Source organism: Artemia sp. Qi Xiang Cuo, chromosome 12, assembly GCF_049724085.1.
Source record: "Artemia sp. Qi Xiang Cuo chromosome 12, ASM4972408v1, whole genome shotgun sequence".
Taxonomy (NCBI): domain Eukaryota; kingdom Metazoa; phylum Arthropoda; class Branchiopoda; order Anostraca; family Artemiidae; genus Artemia; species Artemia sp. Qi Xiang Cuo.
The window spans coordinates 19347550-19366299 of NC_142805.1; the positions used below are offsets into that span (position 1 = coordinate 19347550).

General features: G+C 37.4%; 1 protein-coding gene across 1 annotated transcript in view; it reads left to right on the plus strand.

The window, feature by feature from the left end:
• Positions 1-18750, plus strand: part of LOC148945869 (two pore calcium channel protein 1-like) — a 175617-nt gene that overhangs the window by 17962 nt on the left and 138905 nt on the right. The window contains exon 3 of the mRNA XM_089097826.1: positions 7085-7266. Within this exon, the coding sequence (XP_088953952.1) occupies positions 7085-7266 (182 nt within the window). The remainder of the gene's footprint in view (positions 1-7084; positions 7267-18750) is intronic.

Consider the following 18750-nt stretch of genomic DNA (forward strand, 5'->3'; position numbering starts at 1 on the left):
GACAACCGACGAACTGACGACCCAGAATCTCCCTTTAACAATGTTGAGAACTCCAAACCCGGAGGCTATGCTTTCTCCTAAATTTATTTTATATGTTGGAACCCTGAACGTTAGGACGCTTGCTAAACAAGGCAAAATAGATCTTGTCCTAAATGAACTAAACCGATATAAATGGGATATTGTGGGACTTTCAGAAACACATCTCCCTAGCACTGGCGAAGAAAGGATCGGCAACACTAGTCTGATAGTGTCTGGGAGAACCGATGGCGTCCATCGCCAAGGTGTTGGCTTTTTGATGTCGAGTAAGGCACGAAGATCCCTGATTTCCGTAACGTCTGTGTCAGAACGGTTGATTATGATACGAATGAAAGGATCACCAATCAACATCACGATCATACAAGTCTACTCTCCTGACTGCAGCAAACCAGATGAAGAGTCTGACAATTTCTACCTTCAACTGCAAAGCTTAATTGACGCAGTTCCTAAAAAAGACCTTATTGTTGTCATTGGTGACTTCAATGCTATTGTTGGTAACGATTCTACTGGAAATGAAGATATTATGGGTAAATTTGGCCTTGGGTGATTTAACAAGAGGGAAGAACGCTTTATTAAATTTGGCAGAGACAGCGATCTAGCCATTACCAATACTCTCTTCAAACACATAGAACGTCGCAAGGCAACATGGACCTCATCAGATGGAAAAAGCCGTAATCTTATTGATGACTTGCTCATCTCTCGGCGGTGGAAATCATCTGTGCTAGATACTGTCACCCTCGCAGGTGGCGATTTCGACAGCGACCATTCCCTGGTCATGTCTGCACTAAAGATACACCTAAAATCTTCCTCAAAGCTAAATAATAGACCCGCTCGTTTCAACACACATCTTCTCAAAGACCCTCAAATTCGCCAAACCTGCATCGATGAACTGTCTACTCAAATATCGGACCTTCTTTCTAATATTCCTGTAACTCTATCTAAAGAGGATATCGATAAACTGTTCACAGACTCCTCTAAGATCATCAGCAAAGTAGCGATGTCCGCCCTAGGAACCAAAAAGGGTGATAAAAAGCCTTGGATAACAAATGAAATTATTTTATTATGTACTGAGAAATGAAAACACAATAACAGGTCAGACAGAGAGAGCAGGGACAGATATAAGCAGTTGAAGCGTGCTGTAGAAAAAGCCACCCGTAGAGCCCATCGCACCTACATTAAAGACAAATGTGAACAGTGTTAGGCTGATTTTAAGAGAGGCGATTCATACTTTATGTATAAGAGAGTTCGTGAGCTAACAAGCAAGAAAAGCCTCAGTTCTTGTACACTGCTAGATAAAAATGGCTCTCAGATACAAAGCACAGAAGGTATCCGATCGAGATGGATGGAGCATTTCAAAGAAAAGCTTAATCCTGATATCTTTCCAAACTCTGCTGTCCTGGACCTCTTGCCCGTTACTGTCTCAGATCCCAGCCCACCTCCTCTCCGTTCTGAGGTCGAAGATGCCATCCAAGCGCTGAAGACTAACAAGGCCCCTGGCCCGGACGGGATACAGGCAGAACTGCTGAAAGTCCGGTGTGAACCACTTATAGATCTTTTCCACAAGATTGTATCCGGTGCCTGGCAAAAGAGTCATTTCCCAACTTCTTGGTGCGAAGCCACAATTGTTCCACTACACAAGAAGGGGTCAAAGGCAATATGTGATAATTACCGTCCTATTAGCCTAACAATTCAAACTGCCAAGATCTTCACCCGAATTATACTCCAACGGATCAGAGCCGTGTCATCCTTAGTCATCCAAGAATACCAAGCCGGTTTTCGCCCTGGGAGATCGACAGTTGATCAAATTTTCACTGTTCGCCAAATTTTAGAGGAATATCTGGAATTCGGTCGCGGCCTGTATCAGCTCTTCATCGACTTTAGGCAAGCATTTGACCTTATTTGGAGAAATGGCCTATGGCATATCCTTCTCCATTACGGAATCCCACGAAACCTAGTAGATCTTATCAAGGATATGTACTCAAAATTTGGGAGTCGTGTGATGACTAGTGAAGGTCTCACTGACAGTTTCCAGACTTCCGCAGGTGTCCTTCAAGGATGCCTTTTGTCTCCAGAGCTGTTCAACCTTTTCCTCACAGCAGTCTTATCCCTGGTGGAGACAACTTGTGGCGCACATATAGGGGGTGTTCAGATAGATAAGCTAGCCTACGCCGACGATATCAACGAAATGGCTGAAACACCCGAGGATCTACAAGCCGTTCTTAACGACGTCTTCGAAGCCACTAGTTCTTTTGGAATGATCATAAATGTATAAAAAACAAAGGCTATGTGCTGCTCACGAAAGCCACAGGATACAGTTAAGCCAGACCTGAAAATTAATGGAGAGAGTATCCAGTTGGTTGACGATTTCCCTTACCTCGGTAGTCTGATCACCAGCGATAACAGTCTATCAAAAGACATTAAAAGACGTCTCACTCTCGCGAGTTCCAGTTTCAAGGTCTTTATGCCCATATGGCGAAGCAAGGATTTGTCTCTGCGGCATAAGACACGACTTTTTGATACCCTGATCGTCCCTATTGCAATCTACTCATGTGAAACATGGACACTGAAGGTAAATAACAACCTTCGACTTGCAGCATTTGAAACTAAGTGCCTCCGCCGCATCGGCGGGATCACTTACCTTGATAGAATCTCAAATGTCGAACTTTTCGAGCGCCTTAAAGTACAACAAACAATTCTCATGAAGATCCAGCTCCAGCAACTTTGATGGCTCGGTCACGTACAACGGATGAGTCGGTCCCGTCTCCCAAAAATCACCTTCGAAGGCCAAATTCACGGTTCTCGTCCTCGTGGTCGTCACCCAAAAAGGTGGAAGGAAAACTTTGCACCTCACCGCCTCTCGGACCTTCTTCGCCTAGCAAAAGACCGTGAAGCATACAGAAGGCACATCCACGCCGTTACGAAGAAAGAGGCCCCAAGACGACCTTCAAGGACGGATGGGACTTAAGTAAGTAAGTGTTATGTTCAGTCTCTATTACACTCTGTTACTATTTTGCTGTTGCAATCTGTTACCATTACAGTGTTAATATTTTGTATTTTGTTCTGTTACAGTCTACATATCACTGCAACTAACAGTAAAGAAGTCAGATACTATATTCTGAATTTGTACCAGTCTGTTATGTCACTGTGTTACTATATTGCTGTTGCAGTCTGTTACCATCTGTTAATATTTTGTTTTGTTACAGTCTACATATCCCTGTAACTAACGATAAAAAGTTAAATAATATATTCTGAGTTTTTACCAGTCTGTTATGTTCAGTCTGTATTACACTCTGTTACTATTTCGCTGTTACAGTCTGTTACCATTACATTCTGTTAATATTTTGTATTTTGTTCTGTTACAGTCTACATATCACTGCAATATACAGTAAAAGCCAGATAATATGTTCTGAATTTGTACCAGAAAAATTCTTTAACTCATGCAAACCTTTTACCTCATCAATAAAACAGTTTGTGGTAATGAACTGTGACTTAAGAGTAATTTGTGTAGTGACCAAAATGCTAATAAGAAATTTTTATAATAGTATAAACACCATAAGAATCAGTTTTTTTTTTATAATGATGTCAAATACGCAAATACATTTAGTTTAAAGTTACAAACCCAAAAATACGCAAAATATGCTAAATTTTCAAAAGGGGGAAAACACCCTCGAAAAGGGAATAGTCCCTTTGATGAAAATTACACAATCAGTAGTATATTACATGGGTTTAAAACCCCTGTTGACAAAAAGGTAAAATTTCTCAGAAGGATAGTAACAAATGAATGCTACTTGTTTTTGTATTCCCAGGGACAATTGTATCAAACCACTAGTCCTAAAGTATTGGGAGCTGGCTCCTTTGAATCGAGTTGATACTTCTAATCTCTTTTTTAAATAGTCGACGAGATTGTGCCCCAACAAAGTGATGTTTTCTGTCATTTTATGGCAAAAAATATTTATTTTGGCCCAAATAAGGTCAAAGTGTTATGGAGAAAAATGTCTGAAACAGTCAATCGATTTAGATATATATATATCTGTAATTTTCCTCTGTAACTGTCGAAGGTTGTGCATTTGTTTCTAAAGATGCATGCAGTTCAATTCAAAATACACAATTACTGTAGATAATAATTCCTACTCGTATGCTTACCTTTGCGGAAGGCACAGAGATAAAGGTTATCCTATAACGATTTGTTTGAAGAATTCTCCTTGGAAACTATGAAAATAATAACCGTTGAATTTGTTTTGGTATTACGGACCTACAACCTCCCCCCTTCTGATCAATATTTTAAAGGATACACTTTTTCATGATATGATCACCATTCTCTAACCATCGTTATACAAATATTGATCTTGAATATGAAAAAAACTGGTGTTGAAGGAGGGAGTACAAGTATCCTTCACGATTAAGAGAACTTTTGATTAAAATGTTGCAGTAAAAACTATAAATAAAGAGTGAACCTTGCTATTCGAAACCAACACTCTAAAAAACGATAATTTGGTTGTAATATGTTAATCAACCAAATCTACTATTGATACAACATTGATTTTTTAACTGGAAATTTGATTTTTAACAAATCTACATTGATTTTTAACTGTATCATCAAAAGGTATTGGCATATGAGAATTTGATTGATTTAAGAGAAGGTGCGGAACTCCCCCAAAAGGGCATATAGTATTGCTGAAAACTATTCAATGAAAGCAGCATGTATGAGAACCTTACCTGAAGAAGCGTTTTGACTACTATTTTCAATGTTTCAATGTGAGATGCTTCAGATATACTGAATGAATATAGATATGATTACTAAAATATAGATGAATATGGGATGAAACGTACAATATCAATGATGAGTAGGTGAAAGCTCCGCTTTAATTAGGGAAACTGTTGTTTATTTTAGGTAGTCATATTGCATTTGAAAAGCAGATACGCTAGATGAGCCCTTTTTCTTAAAATAATGCTATGCAAAAGTAAAATTTTAATGTAAAGAGTTGAGATGTTGGTAGCCCCACTCCTATTTAAGGTCATCTTGGATATAGTATTAAAGACAAACATGAATAAAAAAAGTTTTTCAACAGTTTAAAACAAGCAAAATGTCAGACTTTTACAGTGAGAGAAGGAGGTCATACCCAAACTCTTGTTTGTAGTGATTTTTGTTCGTTTCAAGCTTGATTTGCATATTCAATTAAAGTTTCACTCGTTTTAAGATTTGTTCATTGATTTACATTAATATCTATTGTATGCTTCTTCGCATTGATTGTTTATTTAATTTCTGTTCGTTTTAAGTTTCATTTATACTTCAATAGCAAATTTTTTTTTTCGTTTTAAGCTTGATTTTCATATTCAATCTAAGCATTACTCGCTTTAAGATCTATTTATTCATTTATATTATTACTTGTTGTATTGTTTTTGCTACGATTGTTTATTTAATTTCTGTTCGTTTTGGGTTTCATATATTCTTTAATAGTAATTTCTGGTCGTTTTGAGTTTGAATCTTAAAAGGTATTTGTATCTACTTAGCTTAAGTTTAAAATGGCCTTTACTTTTCTTTGAAAAACTTATTTTTCGGAAAGTTTTTTTTTTTAATTAATAGCTTAAAACAAGCAAAATATATTCCTCATACGATAGTATTACTCCATCAAACTCCTACTCGTTACACTAAGTTAAATTTTTTTCCGCCCAACACTTCAGGAATGATTGCTCAAATAGAAGGACAATGGAAATGGGATCTAAACGGTTTTTCACAATGCCTCAAGAATTGAAGGGCTTGTTTATGCATATTTTCTTTAAAGAAGGATATTTTCTGTTCAAATATCTTGGTATGCAATTGGTTAATTAAACAGTTGGAATTCCCCACTCAATGTATTAATTCCACTAAAAAATCCTTTCATTAAAACACTAGTAAAACATTTTCATAAAGAGCTGGAGTTGAGGGGAGTAGACAACCCTCTTATACAGATAGTCATTTTTTTTAATATTTGATATTGGTTATTACTTTATTTTCAAAACTGCTTTTCAAGATATAATTTTCTGGCAAAATATGCGGGATTTTGGTCCCCAGGGTCATAGGCATGTTAATGGAGGGTAGGGGGGGGGGGGCTGAAAAAATCTATTTTATTAGCGGATTCCGCAATTTTTAGACTGTTTTGATCCTGGAAACGTTGTATTAAATATTAAGAGACCAATTATGATTGAAGTGGATTGAAAAAACATAAAGAACAGTTAAAACTTTAATTGAGAACTTTAAAACCATATGATAAAAATGCTATGCAACTTAAGGAAAGAGGAAAAACAAAAGAAACTCTTGTCTGAAACTACGATTGTTGTTTAGTGAACGTTCAAAACAAAATTCAGCATGGTGACGAAAACGCTATACAAAGCCTTCTAAGATTGCATTGGTCCAAAAGGTTGAATGTTATCTACTGATTTGAAATTCTTAAAAAACAGAAATGTTTGCTTTTTTTTCTTTCCCACCGAGTCTTTAAAACAAACAGCAGAGGAAATTCAAAATTTGGATTTTATCCTATGCAGCAATGTTTAGCGTACAATGCACAAAAAATTCCCTGAGCTTTTTTTGTGTTTGTATATGTAGCTGAATAAAGAGAAGATTCTCAAGTGTATGTCAGAATGAACTTGCTCAGGTTGGCTCTAAAAATTTAGGAATGTTCAAGAGTTGTTTTTGCCATTTTTGTCATTAATGCTATTTTCATGAAATATTCTTGAGTATGTAGAGTTTAAAGTGGGTTTGGCTACTCAAAATTTGTATCATAGAAGACGAATGTTTCAGGAGAGTATTAACAGTTGTAATTGCATTAACAACAACATTTACATTAGGCTTAATTGTGGGAGAAGGCCTTTCACGACTTAGAGTAGCTTTGATAAGATTAGAAATAGTTATCACAGTACTGGTTAGGAGAATAGTGGTAAAGTAGTTGTGTCATAATGATTAGGGGCAGTAACAATACTAATCTGTGTACTGTTTGTTGGTTGGCATGTCATTTTTTAGTAATCTGTTTCCGCAATAAATTGGTCCTTTCATTATTTTTTATTCTTATAGAAATATCTAACAGTCACGACGGAGCCAGTGACGAAGATGAGCCCCCTTTGTTCTTTGGTGGCATGACTTTGCTGGAGCAAGACCCCTGTCAAAATGAATTAGTTTCACTTGATGGCAGAAAAAGCTCAGATTGCAGTAAAGCTTGGGAGTTAAATTATCATGAAGCTGCCATCTACTTAGAGGTCAGAAAAAGTATTTATAATGTAAAGTATTCTTTCGAAATTCAATGGGCATATTTATTTTTGCGATGGTGGGGAAGGGCGTAAAATCGCATTGGAGATAGAGACTGAAAAGACAAGACAGTTGTTATTAGGGTTTGCATGGTAAAAAAGCCTGACGTTAATGAGGATCAGAATTTTAACCTTTTCAACATTTGGAGACAAGGAGCCTCCTATTGGTTCCAACTTTGTAGTTGAACCTGTTAGGATGTTGCTTGAGGAGCACTTTTTTGGTCCTTCTTTTCTCTTATGCCACCAATTCCAGCCCTTTACAAGAAAGTGGTTGAGGTCTAACCCTGCGGGTCTTATGGATAGTGTGGACCTCTCGTTGGATTGATGAAAAGATATGGTTGCTCTTGTTTGATCCAAAATCATACGTTTTTTTAAATTACTATTATTGAAAACCTTAAATTGGGCTATTGGACCCTGGGACACCCCCTTTCCTTCCGTATCCTCTCAAAACCGTTTTTTTTCAAAAAGGCAGGCATGTTGCGTCTTTTTTTTGAAATGGGACCATCAAGGGATTTTCAGTCTATTTATTGAAGGCATAAGGTAGGCCTTTTGCACTTCGAAAACATCCCGTCTCCCATGGCCTATTGTAAGATATTTAGAAACGTCGAAATGTTGCTCCTTGATTGAGCCAAACTGACGCAAGGATCTCCTGATGGTATGACCGCGTGAGACGCCCACCAATTCCATCCCATCCCTCCAACTAACCACCTTTTGCTCAAAAGTAGGCAAGTTGTGCCTTATTTTAACCGGAATCATGCAATATTTTTCAGTATGCACGGTAGAAGTACCAAAGTGAGGCCGTAGTCCTCCAACAGCCATGCCCCTCCCTCGCTTTAACGTAGAAAGGTTGGCATTTTCCAACTTCTTTACCCCTGGATCACGCAGTGATATCAAAATCATTACCATTAGAGGCAAAAATTGAATCCATGGACCGTGTTGCTCCTCCAAGTCGTGGAAATTTTAAAGCAGAAAGACAGGCATGTCACATTTTGTTTAAAGCAGAATCAAAGAAAAATTCATAGTCTGTGTTAGGTGCCACGTAATCTGTCACCCCATATCCCACTCAAAATTCCACTGCCCTTCCCGAAGCCAGCTTTCTAGCTGAAGCATAAGGATATTACGCCTCGTGTGAAATGGGATGCTGCGAGGATTTTTAATTTGAAAGACAGGCATGTCACATTGTATTTGAAGCAGAATCAATGGAAAATTCGCGATATATGTTAGGGCCGCGTAATCTGTGGCCCCTTGTTCCACCCAACATCCCACTGCTTTTCCTGAAGCCAGCTTCCTAGCTGAAGCATAGGGATATTACACCACATGTGAAAATGGATACTACGGGATTTTCAATTTTTATGGTTGTAGTTGTAGAGCCAAAGTTGGCCTTATGCCATTCGGTATAAAATATTACTCCAGTTTTAGCCCAAAACTACGCATGCTGCACACTGTTTGCACCATAGTTGTGTAAAAATCTTTCACCTGTATACCCGTAGGACTGAATGGGCCCTTAGTCTCTCAAAAATCAGCTTCTCCTCCCAGTTCCAATTACTTTGCAATAGTGGACATATTGCATTTTTATTTGAAGTGGATTCACGGAAGGATTTTCAATACACATCATTAAAGATACAAAGCAGACCCTCGGTCTCTCTTCTCAGTCCCATTTAAATTTTGCACTAAAGTGTCATTAACTGGAAATATGATCGGAGGATGTTACAGTCAGGGAGACGCCAGTCAATCAATCAATCAGTTGGGGTATTTTAATAAGAAAACGAAATAAAATAACATATAAGACACTGCTCTGTCACACATTGTATGTTGAGACCCATAAATATAGATATTCATCACTGTCATGCTTAACGGCTCTCACTTCACTCCCAAGACAACCACATGCCTCATCCTCAATTACTTAATATTTTCCTAACTATTTGGCTCCTCCCTCCCCCGGAAGCACAGTCATCTCACTTAAAATACTATAAAATAATAAATATAATCTTAAATACTAAACTTGTTTTAATCCAAATTAATATCTAATTAATTGACCTTTCACTAAATATTTCGTTAAATTATTTTTGAAGGACCCAAGTGAGTTCATACATGTCAGCTCTTGCGGGATCATGTTCCACTCAATAGCGGAAGTCACATCTGGGAAAAAATCCGAGCATACCGTTGGTGTTCGTCTCACCCGGATGTCAAAAGCAGATCGGGTGTTTTGATTATGTTGTTCAGATGTCAACCTAAAGAGATAGCGGAAAGGAGATGGAAGTGACCCGGAAAAGAACCTAAAAACATAAACTGAGCACAACAGACGGTAGAGAGAACCATGAGAGACAGTCATCTATACTTCCAACTATTTTCAGTGCGCGCCTATGGATTGAATCAAATCTCTTCAAGTGTGATTTGAACGTTGACTGCCAAATTGTTGCACAATATTGGAGATGAGGTTTCTGAAGTCCGCTGTAAAGTAGACGAAGGGTATTTTGTGGAAATATGTGCCTCAGTTTTCTGATAATGCCAAGATTGCGGGAGAGCTTTTGAAATAGACGTTCGACAAAAAAGAGAAAACATAATTGAAAAAAAACAAACAAGAAAACAAGGGTAGTTTCAGCCAGTGGACAGAAATTAGTGAAAGCACGAAAGTCGATATTTCAGAAACGAGCTCCGCCCAGCGTCGGTCCTTTTGATTCTGCCTTTGCCCTCCATGCTTTTGAACATGCGGGCTATTAAATTCTTTTTGACTAGGTAATTTTAATTTACAAAGCGATTCGTTTACCGCAATCTCTTGGGGAGGCACTTGAAATTGAAAAACACACAAATAGAGACTACTACTACTACTAGTAGTTACTGCAGCACCAAGCCGCCTGAGGCCAACATTGCTACACACGCTTTCCCTCCATCCCGATCTTTTTAAATGGATTGGGACCCCTTTATACCCCCGCAAGAAGTTTCCATTTCCCATAAATCTTTCCTTATGACATCCTCCCACCCCATTCGGTGGCGACTAGCTTTTCATTTGGCCCTAGACGGTTGGCCGACAAGGACTGTCCTTCATCCACAGAACGTGACCTAGCCATGTCAACCTTTCTCTCTTTATAGCCCTAGAAAGTGGTATTGAACCATATGGTATTTTGTACAGATTTATTTTTGAAATACGGTCTGTTAGACAGGTATCCAAAACCATCCATAAACAATTTTTCGTGAAAACATCTAGCAAATCCTCCTCCATCTTTCGGAGGGCCCATGCTTTGGAACCATGCTCGTCCAATCTTCCAATCTTCTCATCTTGTTTTGCAGACTTATCTTGCTATTCTGTCAAACTTTTTTCAACTGTGAAAAACCACCCTGGGCCTTATCTATTTCACTAGTATCGTCACTGCATTCATCGTCTTTGCTAATAATACTACCTAGGTAAGGGAATTATCTACTTGATCGATCTTCTCGTTACCCAACATCACTTTTTCAGATTCATTTACTCCTTCTTAGCAACTAAGTCTTCTTAGCGACTAAGTCTTCAGTCTTAGCGACTTAGTTCTCTTAACATTAATTTTCAAACCTATTCTTGCATCATAAACTTTCATAACCTTAAACAATTTATTCATTTTATAAAATTTTCATATAGGATGCTTAAATAGAGACCTTGCTTTAAATAGAGGTGCTGGAGACATTCCTAAAAACCAAATTTACAGTAACTTAATACGTAGAGAATCAAATAATATTTTTTCTTATTTTAAACCAAGATCTTTTGACTGCATTAATAATAAAAATCAGGTCAGTAGGCAAGCTAAATTAGTCACTAAGTAGAGAATTCTTGCCCAATCTAATTTGTAATGGTTTGTTTTATTTTATTTTTTTTATTCAGTGTTCCTTCTGCTCTGTTAGTTTTTTTTTTTTTTTTTTTATAGCGCTGAAGATGGCTTGGCGGAGGTCCCTGCCGAAACATCTACTTTTTCTCTTTTTCTTACCACTGGCTGAAATTGCCCTCGTTTTCTTTGTTGTTTTTAATTATATTTTCTCTTTTTTTTTGTCAAACGTCATGTATAGCCATTGTTGTCTTAGAATGTAATAGAGTCAAGAAATTTAAACCATTGAAAATCTATATTGTCAAAATTTTGGACCGTTGGGGGAAGGGATGGCTCGAAGCTGTCAGTCTAGGGGACATCCCTCATTTAAACGATTTCAAGATGATGTTGCCCGATTACATCACGTTATTACCTAAAAGTTCCTTTACCAATTATCTTTTATCATTTTTACTTATGTACGGAAATAATGAAGAAGCCAAAATGGAATACCATGTGGAAATAAGTAGAACAGCTTATATCTGAAGTTGTCTCTTATTCAAAATGGACCATCGCTTTATAACGTTATTTACGTCATCGGGATTGGTTAGGTCTTTCTCGTACGCCAATAACGTGAGAGATTCTAGTCGAGAATCAAGTATGATATTTCTTAGCCAATCTTAATGCGTTTGGGTCTACTTAGTGTTTTTTTTTTTATAGCAGCTACTGCAACAGGTGCAATCGCTGTCAATTTGTTAAGACAATTAGTTGGCTTGAGCTGGTGTTGACGATGATGTCCTTCACCTAGGACTTCTCTGAAACAGGTCTGGAACTGAAACTTGGCAAAACTTAAAAGGCTCCAAGCTCTACTTTAAGAGCAGTAGCGTCTGAAGCTCTTTCTTGGTTTGTTAAAAACGTAGTTGCTAGATCAATATCTGCAATAGACATCCTTTTTTAAAGGAGGCTTCAAGGTTGTCTCATCATCGTAATGAACTTATCAAGCAAGATTCTAAAATGTTGGTTGTAGAACTGATATATTGAGATCTTAGCTAGATCTTGAGCCTGGCTGCCAAAACTAGATGGCCCAAGTCTGTGGCCATTATGTTTTATTAAATCACTCTCTGGACTGGCTTTAATTCTTTTGGCAAAATGGGCTGCACTGTCAATTAAACTGTTGATTTTTACACCAGACATTCTCTCAAAATTTTCTTCATAGCTTCAAGCATCTCAATTGCGTCGATGACGTTAATCTCCTCTTCTTCAAGTTTTCTTTTGCAATCTTGGCCCTGTATATGCTAGTTTTCATGAACATGAAGCTGATGATCAATCAATCATTTTATTAATACTAAACTGTATTACAAACGTAAAGAAAAATTATTTGGCCCAAGAAGCTTGGCTTGTTGTGGGCCTTACAACACAATAATAAAGCACTAAAACAACCATAAATATTACTCTAAATCAAACAATATATATGAAATAAAGATTAAAGAAAATAAACACTACCATACAGTAAAAAAAAAAAATAAAAAAATATAATAATAACGATATATAAGGGAAAAACACAAAAGGAGAAACACTAGGAAAAGAGAAAACAGGGAAAATAAACGAAGGAGAGAGAAATTACTAAACTGGAAATACACGACGAATAACTGCCTTTGCAGACAGAAATAACGGGACATCCGGTGAGATTGAATTCCATATTTGAATTGATTTATAAACAGGAGACCTCTGGGCTAATGTAGATGAACGTTTGGGCTAAATAAATCTACGAGAAGAACTACGTAAAAAAGTAGAGAACCTACCTGAGCCTGTCCGTGAAAAAAATTGCTGTAGAGGCCGTGGAAGTATACCTAGAAAAGCAGAATGCGGTAAATAAAGATTACTTTTACTCACAATGCGATCCAGTGGAGCTATTCCAGTATCATTATAAATATCAGAAGAAGGGTATATCTAAAGGAAAAGAGAAATAGCCTTCCCTGCCCTATTTTCTGCTCTTTGAAATGAGTACAGAATAGGTCTTTTAGCACTAACCCAGACCGAGCAGTAATAAGAAAGGTAAGGAAATATAAAAGCATAATAAAGAGAAAGCATAACATATGGGGGAAGAAATGAGTTAACCCGGTGCAACATTGAAGACTGGCGGAAGATGAGGGAACAGGTGTGAGTTATATGAGGCTTAAAAGAGAGAAAACAGTCAAGATACACACCAAGAAATGTCACCCTAGCAGCTTGCGGTATAACATCAGTCCCATAAGTCAGGATGATTGGCTCCCTTACGTCTTTCATACGATAAGGGGTCCTGAAGTGTATAATGGCACTTTTTTGGCTGTTGAGAGTCATACCATTTGACCAGCACCAATCTTTTACTTTATCAAGAAGACCTTGAGCTAGGGAAGTGGCAGATGGCAAGTCTACTGCAGCAATGAAAAAGTTACTGTCATCAGTAAAAAGAATAGGGTGCACAAGGGGATGAAGACCATCAACGAGATCATTAATGTAAATTAAAAACAAAAGTGGTCCAAGCACATAGCCCTGTGGGACACCCTTGAATATAGGTAAAGTAGTGGAAGAATTACCATCAACCGAAACATACTGTGATCTTCCTGACAGATAAGACCTTAACCATTCTAGTGGGACTCCATGTCCTCCAAATGAAGATAGTTTAGACAAAAGAACAGAGTGGTCAACCATATCAAAGGCCTTTGAAAAGTCAAGAAATAGACTCAAAACAGACAAGCCCTTGTCCAGATTAACACGCACAAACTCTGTTGCATCTGAAAGTACATACGAGGCAGAGAAAGTGGGACGAAAACCATGCTGATGGTTAGTTATGAGAAAATTTCCTGGAGTCGTATTAGTACTAAGAACAAATGAAGAGAGTCTACAATACACTACTCTTTCAACAACCTTAGAGATGACAGGAAGAAGAGAAATGGGTCTATAATTTTAAATTAGAGATGAATCACCTTTTTTATGTAAAGGTAAAACATTAACAACTTTAAATAAATGAGGGAAAACACCAGAAGAAAGAGAGAGGTTAGTTATGTGTGAGATGGGGTTGGAAACAAACTGACCAATTTTTTTAAGAACATTATTACTCAAACCAAAATCATCAACTGAACGGCTACTTGGAAGCTGGGAGATAATGCTATAAATCTCAATATCACTGCATGGGGAAAGGAAAAATGACTTTTCTGCTATGGGAAAACTACTTACTCTATTCTTGGGTTGAATGGGAACTGAAGGAAGAGTGGTGAAATACGAATTGAAGGCGTTTGCTGAAGAATTTTTATCCACAATAGATCCATCAGCATTCCTGTAATGACATGGGGGGGACTGTTTGAATTTCTTGCGAGACATAGCTTCATTAACTACAGTCCAAACCTTTTGCAAGTCCCCCTTGCACTCATCAATTCGACACGAAAAATAGAGCTTTTTGGCTGCACGTACTGAAGTCGTAAGTACATTTTTATAATATTTATACTTCAAAAGATCATCCTGTGTTTTACTTTTACATGCAACCTTGAACAGAGACGCCTTCATTTGTGTAGCATTAATCAGACCTATGGACATCCATGGGCATTTGGGTGTAGAATTCCTAGGTCTCTTCCTAAGAGGAAAATGCTTATCCAACAGAGCTCCCATACGACACACAAATAAACTTGTTGCACATTCAACATCATTAGCTTCAAGAACACTAGACCATTCATTACTCTGAAGACTAAAAAATAAATTAGAAATTTCTTTATCTTTAAAAGTTCTAAAAGAAGACTCACCTTGCTCATTCCCAGCAATCTCAGTTTTAGGTACAAAAAGTGATAGATAAATAGGGAAGTGATCAGACAGATCAGTGAAAACAAGACCAGAAGTAAACTTCAATTTTGGAGAATGAGAAATGAAAATATTATCTATCAAAGTGGCAGAATTTCTTGTAGGATCAACACGAGAAGGAAAAAAAATTGAAGGAAGTAGCCCAAAAGAATAAAGTACATCACAAAGATGATCACATTCATCTCATGATCCAACTTTTAACATATTACAATTAAAATCTCCCAAAACACAACTACGTTTTTTAGACGAAGTCCCCACACATGACAGTTGATCAAGAACATCATAGAAGAGATGTGTTGGAAAAGGAGGGGCTTATAAAACAAACAAACAGTATCACATGCAAACTGGCTTTTCAGACCAATGACAAGAGAATAAACAGTCCTACTATTAGACACTACTGAAATAGACAAATATTCAATTTAGTACCATTTTCTGAATTTGTTATCATGTTACCCTGGTACACCAATATCGCCTGAGCACTTTCCTAACATCCGATTGAAGTAATTAGAAGTATAATCGTATGTTTCATCAAATGTTAAAATATCACTGGCAGATAACGGTGTTTCTGTATATCCAATTAAATAAGAAGGGCAAGAATTATAAGACCACAAGCACGATTTCATACTATCTCACTTATCTCGTATCCCACGTATATTCAAACAAAATACATTAAAGCAACTATTTGAAGAGAGAGAAGGCATGATTTTATCACAAAAATCAATAGTGGTATGATAATTGCAACTAGAATTAACCATAGATTCAAGAAGAGGGTCAAGTGCGTGTGCTTCTTGTTTGCCAGCTCTACTTGGCTGCTCAAAGATAACTCATTTAAGAATAGAAGAATTCAAAAGAAAAGAAAAATCACCCAGATTTACCACACATAATAAATGCACACAATATCTTCACAAATGAACAAGATATCAAACAAACAGGCTTAAATAGCAGAGGGTAAATTGAAACTAAAAAGGTGAAACTTGTAGGCAACAAAGAAAAGAAAGAGAAGAAAAAAAGCCTGCAAGACAAAGAACAATAACAAGCTACAAAGCTCAAAAAAATTAAAAAATAACTAACAATTACAAGGACAAAGGCAAAAACAAAATAAAGAAAAAGGCAAGACAATAAAGAAGCAACCAAAGGAAAGAGTTATCAATGTTTTATGGAATTAATTTAAAAAAATAATGTAAAAAAACATAATTGCAAGAATATTTAAAACCATTAAATCATAAAGGGTTAAAAAAAAAAAAAACAACAACAAAACAACAGAGCTAAAAGGGGAAAAATGGTTTATTTCAGTCCTGGGAGGGACTTGGATGGGCTGTAGTTGACTGATGGAGAACATCAACTTGAGATGCCTCTTTAACAGTGATCACTTTACCATCAGAAAGCTTGGTAAGTATTTCTCCTCCACTATACCATGTAGACCTCTTCCCAACCTTTGATTTAGCATAGTTAAGTAGCTGAAGTCCAGGCTTTGTAAGTGACGTAGAAATAAAGACACAACTACCTTGTATACTTTTCTTTTCTCTGAGAATAAGCTGCTGTATTCTTGGACTACAAAATTGCACAACAAGTAGCCGAGATTTCTTAACTGAGCCTTGTCTTCCAATTCTTCTAACAGAACCCATGTCATTCTTAGTCTAAGGAATACCAGGAAACCTAGTACTGCAAAATCCAAGAAATTTGCTTTCAGAAGCTTCTGGATAAGGGTCTTCTTTGAAACCAAATAGGATCAGCTGATTAGAAATTTTCATTTGGTCAAACTGATCGCTCAGACGATCCACATTGAGTTGAATTGGTTTCAGAGATTTTTGCAGCTCTGACAAACCTGAGTCAAGCAAATGAAGAGATTATTCAAGCTTTGACATCCTCAAATCATATTGTTTTAGTGATTTTTCCACAAGCACATCAAAATCTATTTTTAGACTATTATATACTTCCTGTTTAATAATTTCCATGTTGTTAGCATCAAAATCAGAAGGCAGGTGACTAGATGCAAGTTTTTTTAACAGATGCCTCAACTAAAGTACCAACCTCATTAGACAGTGCCTCGCTCACAACTTCTGCCATAGTAGATTTAAGGTTTTGGTCATTAAGTGAATCTGCAATTAGCTTTTGCTTGTTATTAAGGGTGTTAATGAGTGAGGTGAGCATAGTAATCTACTCATTAATAGATTCAGCTCCACTGTACTGGATGGAGCAGTCTGATCTCATCTCTCTGTGACTATAGCTCTGTTTTGAGTCGTCACCCATGATGTAGGCTAAAATGAACTCCAAACTAGGCTAATCAAGCTACAAGCCAACAGCAAAAGGCAAGGGATCTTCCGGATGGCACAAGCAATTAGAAAAAGGTTCTAATAAGAGCGAAGCAGAGGTGTAGGCACCAGGCAGAAAAATAAAATTACTGTACCTGGGGGGTCCCTAATTGCACCCCTGTGGTTGGGGCTGCTAGGCTTGCCTGCCTTTTCCACTGGACTGGTAGGCAGGCTAAACCAGTTCTTCAGAAAAATTCAATTTAACGAGAAGGTTAATGATGCCAGATATTAAACTTAAACAAACAATATAGATTCTAATGTGCTTCTTAATTTTTCCATTGATGGTCAATGAGGTCGAAATTAAGGATCCTCTTCAGAAGGTCGCTGATTTGTGCTTTCGTCTTCGTGTCGGTGTTCCGTTTTGTTTCGTCAAGAGCTAAGACTATTGCTTTAAACGAAATAACTACTGCTTACATCGCTTAAGGTCGTGCGGGCCCCTGGGTCTGTAATAAGTGTCAGAAATTGAGGCTGTTCTCTGTGGAAGAGAGGTTGACTTTAAGGGAAAACGCTTTGTAGGCTAAGAGAAGAACAGACACATTCTTAGAATATTGAATGACCTGACTACCAATAGAATAAGAGCAACTATGCTTTGCAATAGCGCGTTGTCTTTGGACCTGACAGGGAACATAATGCACTCGGGAATTGAAAAGTTCTGGTAATTTATTCTGAAGTTCAATAAACTGACCAGGCACTTCACTTGCATAATCATAAGACCGAAAAGCTAGTTCATTCACAGGGATTACTTTCCTTGGCAGTGTTTCTATTGTACACTCTGCCGTACCTTGCCCATCGATGTCATTAGCCTCGAAAATGTCTAATGGTCTCTCTAAACATCCCTTCTGAGCTTGATAGTGCGGACTACGACTAAAAGCTTATCAAAATTTGAAGCATTGAATATTGTATCAGTCATTGCAGAATAAAATTCTGAATGCAAGACTACCTCATGGATCTTATCTCTGGCTTTTGCTGAAAGCAAGTCAGTGAACTCAATCTTGGTAGTTTTATGTATATCGGTAACTACGTATTGTCTAAACCGAGAATCGTTTTCATCAACTTTCAAGTCCCTGCACATATCCCGCTAGAACCAGTTGATCAAATTTAACATCTTGTTCTTCAGTTCTTTTAAAGCTAAAACCCTGTTGCACTAGGGTCCTTGCAATATCCAAAAGAATATGTATAGTTATTCTGTTTGTGTCTCTTTATTTTTGTCTTACTGCAAATATTTAGCTCAATTTTTTTGCCCAATGTGAAATAAACGCTACCACCGGTGTTGACGAAGCGATCATAATCCGAAAGATTTTTCTGACCCGGAATTGAAGAGACTAGTCAGGTTTGCTTTCTTTGCTTTTCCTTTACTCTTCATCTTCTGTCATTGTTGAGCACCGTCTTCCACAAAATGTATTTTTGGACTGATTTCTCCCCGGGGTACTAAGAAAAGAAGAGCACACAAAGCAGAAGGCTGCATGTTTCCATGTGAGAGACATACTGGGGTTATGATAATAATAATAATAACAGTAATTTAT